At 40.8% G+C, this 6,417-nt stretch overlaps 1 protein-coding gene across 1 annotated transcript in view; it reads right to left on the bottom strand.

Moving 5' to 3' along the window:
• Positions 1-2,998: 2,998 nt before the first annotated feature.
• LOC124297785 (5-hydroxytryptamine receptor 2A) overlaps positions 2,999-6,417 on the bottom strand; it is a 152,441-nt gene continuing 149,022 nt past the window's right edge. The window contains exon 5 of the mRNA XM_046749099.1: positions 2,999-5,500. Within this exon, the coding sequence (XP_046605055.1) occupies positions 3,123-5,500 (2,378 nt within the window). The 3' untranslated portion in view covers positions 2,999-3,122. The remainder of the gene's footprint in view (positions 5,501-6,417) is intronic.

Raw genomic sequence — 6,417 nt, 5'->3', positions numbered from 1 at the left:
TACGTATATATACATATAAGTGTACACATTAGAGTGATCCTTAAAAAGGTTATTTTTGAATTTTGACCGGCTCACGCTCCAAATCGGTTCCAATTAATTCCAAAAAAATCCCCTCATTTTTTGAGTTTTTTATCTTAATTCTAGCCCGTGCATGCAAGAGGGTAGATTTCCCCTTTCAGGTACACATTGAATCTACTGAACAGATTTCGATGAAATTTGGTGTGGGGGGTTTCTGGGGTCGTTGATTACGAATCTGAACTCGAAATTTCAAAATTCAAAATAACGGATCCAATCCTCAAAAGTCAGACCAGAAACCCAAAAGTCACTTGGTGTAGCCATATTGGCTCCACCATTTTGAATTTTGTAAGTTCAAGTTCAGATTCGTAATCAGCGACCCCAGAAACCTCCTACACAAAATTTAATCGAAATCTGTGCGGTAGATCAATGTACCCCGAAAGCGTTAAATGGGAAAATCCACCCTCTTGCATGAGCGGGTTAGAGTTGAGATGAAAATCTGAAAAAATTACGAATTTATTTTTGAATTGTTACAAGCCGATTCGGAGGGTGAAACGATAAAAATTAAAAAATGACCTTTCTAAGAACCACCTTAATACACAACACGGCTACAATCAACGCACACTTGCTTGTTACAGATAGCTGTAGCCCAAAGTAGATTTTGTAAGATAGGTATCTGATACGCACAGAAATAATCGGGGCGATAAAGTTTCGTGCGACGAAGAATGGATTGTGATTTCTTCCATTCGAGGTAATTTCAATAAAGTACTCAAAAGTGAATCATTAAAGTATTACACGTACGTATGTTTGTTTAAATGAAATGATGGCTGCTGTGATTAGTTTTTATCAGTACTTTTCACCGTTAAGGATTGGCTAGGGAATAAATTCCATCGGTCCTTAATTGTGTACTCCATGAAAAACTGACACCAGAGTAGCGACTCTGTAAAAAATGATTGGAGAAAAGTGATCGTTGAATTCTATCACAGTGATGGTAAAAGTTTCGTGAACTGACGCATATTACGGGTTTTAAACATACACTGCAAAGTACCAGAACTAGAACTCGGTGCCTTATTCTTTATAGTACTTCATGTACGCTTGTAGTTATACATATGTACGTATCGTGCGTGTGTACATGAATAGAATTAGTACGCAACACTCAATTAATCACTTTGTGTCTTTCGCTGTGCATTCCACGTAAGTCGTAGATCTGCAGATTATAACGTAATTACAGCCCATTGTGGTAAGTATTGCCCTAACGTCTAATACAAGCTAGTAATAATTTTTAAATTTCCATTTTCCACTTAAAGCTGTACTCCTATTGATTGATCTTAAGTATCATATTATAACAATAGGTCACATGTACTCTAAATTATTTGCGTACAAACAAGTGCCAATAATGCGTGCTCGGGATTTCTTGCGCATGTTCATACGTGGATATTTATCGATTTTCAACTATGAACGAGTGGATATTCACACATATACATTATTTACACAGTCTGATAGGCAAAATTAGCACTAATTCGCAATAATATATGTACAGAACGGCAGATTTTGTACTGGTACTATGTGTGTCGGACACTGTTAAGTAATTTATATTTCGTACCAATTTCTAATTTCCTTATAAACGTAAATTATTGTCCAGGCCTATACATACTACGTAATATACCTACAATATGTATATAAATATGAATGCAAATACCCATACATACATAGATATAATTCGGACTAAAATGTGGCAACAGAAACACAAGATGTCCGACAGAGTTTAGCACTGTGATTAATTTTTTTTTTTACCTAAGTGCCCCTACCAGGGGCAGTCGAAGTACGTAAAGTTATTACAGGCTGAATCCATCTCAAATGATACAGGCCAGCTCAGGTCATGTTCCAGAATTGTTCGTAACTGCAGTATGTTTTTCCTTGGTCAAAATAAGCGGATACCTATGCATTATTGTTACCCAAATAAATTCTTCACGCCCGATACCGATTTTTTAAGATTATACGGTGAACAGGGCTGGATTAACCATGTCGCATGTCGGTGCCACTAGACATTGCAATTTTCGGGGCCCCTTTAACCTTTTCTAACTTCCTAAAATACATTTTTTCTCTGATTAGTCGGCGTTAAAGGCGCCGCGAAAAAATCGAATATCATTCCATAATAATTTGAAATATGACGACGTAATATAAAATAAAAGCAATAACATTGTTACTGAGGATACAAATCATTAAATTAAACTTTCACTCGATGAAACATTTTCAAATTTTTTGTTCTCGGTGTGCGGGGCTCCTAGACAGTTGCCTAAACTACTTTATGGATAATCCGGCCTTGACGGTGAATATAAGTTTTTTCTGATATTTTTTTGGCCAAATTTTTGGATTTTGCTATCTGTTTGGACGGAGTGTGAAATTCTATGTATTCCAAAACAAGAGTTTTGAGAAAATGAAAATTGTGGAATTGGCTTTCATTTTATGGAAATTAAACGTTAAATATCAGGAAATCCCATATTTACCTTATAGTCTTAAAAAATTACTATCGGGCTTGAAAAATATATTTGGGTAATAATAAAATATACATGTCCACTTAATTTGTGCGAGGAAGAACATTCTTCAGTTACGAGCAATTCTGAAATATGACCTCCGCTGGCTTGCATAATTTGAAATAGATTCAGCCTATAAATGTCATAAGGTTTTGATAAACTATCGAGAAAACGGCGATTTGATTCGTTATCTCCGAAATTAAGCGGTGAAAGAAACTGCAAAAGCCACGAAATCACCACAGAGGCTGGGGTGCAGTCGAATCACTTGTAGTTTTGATACTATAGATACACTGAACTCGAGTTTATTGGTAAAGATAAACCGAGATCTCGTCAGTCCTTATCGGACCAGTATCCAGCCTTTCTCTTACAGACATGTGAAGTTGAAGGGCACTCGTGAAATTGCATTGTTTTCTAATTACCGAATCATCTTACCTTAAGATCTCATTGAACGCGATCCTGAAGTTAACCTGATACGTCACGTGGAATTGTTTATAATTGAAAGTCTAAACGTATCTTGGGTACGCACACTGAAGGTTGGTTAAAATTGCAGTTACAAGCTACGCTATTTACGTTTCAAGTCATGTGAAGATCACCTTTGAGTATTCTGGTAAAAGTCTTTTTGAACTGTTGGTTCGCCAGTGCGTAGCAGAATGGGTTCATGGGGCTGTTAGCGTAGCAGAGAAAGTAGGAAAACATATAAAGGTGTTCGTTGGTACACGGCGGGCTGGCGCAAAACCCTTCCACCAGCGCTAGGATGTGGTAGGGAGTCCAACAAGCGACGAAGGCCCCGAGGATGAAGGAGATTGTCCGAAAAGCTTTCCGAGCTCTGTTTTCGGTCCTTGATTTCTGTCGGCCAATGGTCGGATCTTTCTTCTGCGTCTTAACTTTGAGACGTTTTCCAATAGTCTGGACAAAGTCTCTCTTTGAGCCCGACTCCTTACCATCAGCTTGAAATTCTCGTTTCTTCGATTGCCTTTTAGCCTCTGCACTTGTCGTACCGGAAATTGTTGGTACCGCGCTGCTGGGCGATGAATTCTGAGCTAGTGGTATAAGTCTTGTAGGGTGATCCAAGTACCTCTCAGTCTCACTGTTTGAGGACTCTCGTTGAGAAATTGCGGTTATTACCGTCGTTACTGGCTGCTTCCGAGTATCCTCTGCCTTTACTGTTACCTCTGTATTAACTTTGCTAATAGTTGGCGAAGTCTGCGAGGCAGCGTTGCTTTGATGAGTTATGAACACTCGCGGTGGATGAGTCTGACTCGAAGCATGTGTGACGAGTGGCTGCGAAGATTGGTGTTGCTGGGGAGGATGATTTTGCTGATGGTGGGTCGGAAACTGGTTCACTTCGGCTTGTTGAGCCGTCGCTCTTATCAGGGCAGCTTGCAGGAGACTAGTGTTTGCCGCAGATGTTCCAGAATTTCCTAAGAGCGGAGAAGGTGGAGCCGTCGAAAGAGGGTTGGCCAGACTACATGAGAACGACGACGGTGGACTTTCGTATGAAGGACTTGGAACTATCACTGAACTTTCATCCATGTACCTTAGATCTGCACCATCCAGTCCTGTCAGGACATCGTAGAATGCATTAGCAGGGGCAGGCGTTTGAAAGTTTCTTGGCTTGTCCGATGATGACGAGATTGGAGAACCTTCAGAGGGTAGTGGACTGCTCTGAAACTGTGAAGGTGGTGGAACGATGTTTCCAGGCTCAGTGGGAGATGTCAATTGATCTCCGTGTGTCCGATGCATCCTCTGTGCCGATGGTGTCACTTCGGATGAGTCTTCACTGCAAACTCGACTTTCAGAGCTAGTCATTTGTCGGGGTCGTGTTTCTTTGTATGATGATTGCTCTGGTGTTATTGTGCTGCTTGACTTTTCAGCGTCGATGGGAAGCTGCTCTTGAATCTTGGGCAGCGTCGGAGACTTTTGGATATTGACGCTGCTCTCGATAACACGGGTTGGCATCGTTAGCGAAATATCTTTACTGGGGGTACCCATGTCCGATGCGATGTGTACAGCACCGTTGACCTTCTCGTTGTTTCCACCAACTACCTGAAGAGCACCTGACTTGGCAACAAGCCCTGCCAACGACGATCTCGGTTTTCTTGTATAAATGGGCTGATGGGTCAGACCTACGGTGCTATCTTCGTCTGAGTCAAAGGCTGGACTACTTGATCTCTCAGATTTTTCGAAATCCGCCGGCCCATTCGCGGCATTCTGTTGTTTAGTACTTGCCTCTGGGACAGAAACACCGTGAGTGGATTTGGTCAATGCTCTTTGACTTTCTGTAGTTTCACCACCCACTCTGCTATTACCCCCGCTGGCACCAACGTTGGAAGGTATTTGCAATCCAACTTGAGCTCCAGTGGGTGAACCTGTTCCCTTTGGCTTGTCTTGGCTCAGAAGTGTGCTCTGCGTTTTGGATATTCCGATCCCAGCTGCTCGTCCAGCCATCCCAGACATTGCACCGGCACTCAGAGCAACCATTGACTGCATCTTTCTTTGCTTCGCTTCGCTCTTTTTCTGCATGTCATAGGCCGTCTTGTATATCCCTCCGTAGAGGATGAAGAGGACTATCAAAGTCGTCCAATAGTACCCGATAATTAGGGCGGTGTTGAAGACTGGGTCTTTTAGGAACTGAACCGCGCATTGGCCCGGAAGAAGGTCCCTATATCCTACAAAATGCTCCCATCCGAAAATACTGATGAAGAAGAGAAGTGCGGGTATAATCCAGGTGATCGTGACCATCCATATGACCCGGTTCTTTGTGCGCCAGCCTCGATATTTGGCAGCGATTTTAACTGAACAAAACCGATCAATAGTGATCAACAGAACAGTGTACTGGGAGACCAGACACACCGTATAGTCCACTGAGAGCCAAAGATCGCAAAGTAATGGCCCCAAATCCCAGTATCCCATCAGCACATAGACGGTGTAGAATGGCATGGAAACAGTTCCTGTAACACAACGACAGTGTTTTGTTATTCATTAAGTTGTGCCAGTGAATCCCAAACTCCCATTTATTTTGAAATATTCATCACATTTCGTAACATTTACTCAGCAAGCTCGCACCAAATATGACGACTCAGCTCTCTATCGTTGCCGAGAGAGATTTGGAAAAGAGCTCAGAGTACCTCGTCTTTAAAGTTGGGTAGCCTAGATTCAACTATACTTTTTGAAGAGTGTACAATTTACGCATGAAGTACAAGTTATTAAAAGCATTAACTTCTCAGACGTTGAACGCCTCAACTCAAACAATAGATTTGGAAAATTGTAAAAACTGTTACAAAAGTTATGTAGGAACGTCTTCTTAACATTTCAAAAATATGGTAAAACGATGATGATATGATCTCAAAAGTTTGGACATGGTAAATTAGACCTGCCTTGGTTGCGCCCTCACTCATTGTCAGACGCTCGAATCCAAAAATTCTAGATATTGAAAACGATTTATATAATAGGCTGACTGAGGAGGTGTTTCACATCAATAAGGAAAACACTGTAAACAAACGAAACGACACTCAACATCTAACGGTAAGTTATCTATGCTCTGGCATTATTTTCTCCGTAATTCATTTGATCACTTCATCAACAAGCATATAACCTTTAACATCTAATGCGCAACATGCAACCTTTAATCATAAATTGATACTAAAGGAATAATAATCCAATGAGTCTATTCCTACTTATGAAACGCAACTCATACCTGTAACCGTTATAACTTATGTAACTTTTAACGTGTAATATTGTGATGATAAAGTTCCTTAATATTTGGTAACATGGCCGGAAATTCAAGGGTGAAGATTTAATCTTGCACTTGTACAATTTGTAGTGTTGGTCTAGTGAATAAGCATTTATGTTCACTCTTACGTTGCAT

The sequence above is a fragment of the Neodiprion virginianus genome, chromosome 2, assembly GCF_021901495.1.
Source record: "Neodiprion virginianus isolate iyNeoVirg1 chromosome 2, iyNeoVirg1.1, whole genome shotgun sequence".
Taxonomy (NCBI): Eukaryota; Metazoa; Arthropoda; class Insecta; order Hymenoptera; family Diprionidae; genus Neodiprion; species Neodiprion virginianus.
The sequence above is the reverse complement of the archived record's forward strand: the minus strand, read 5'-3'. Positions and strand labels throughout refer to the sequence as shown.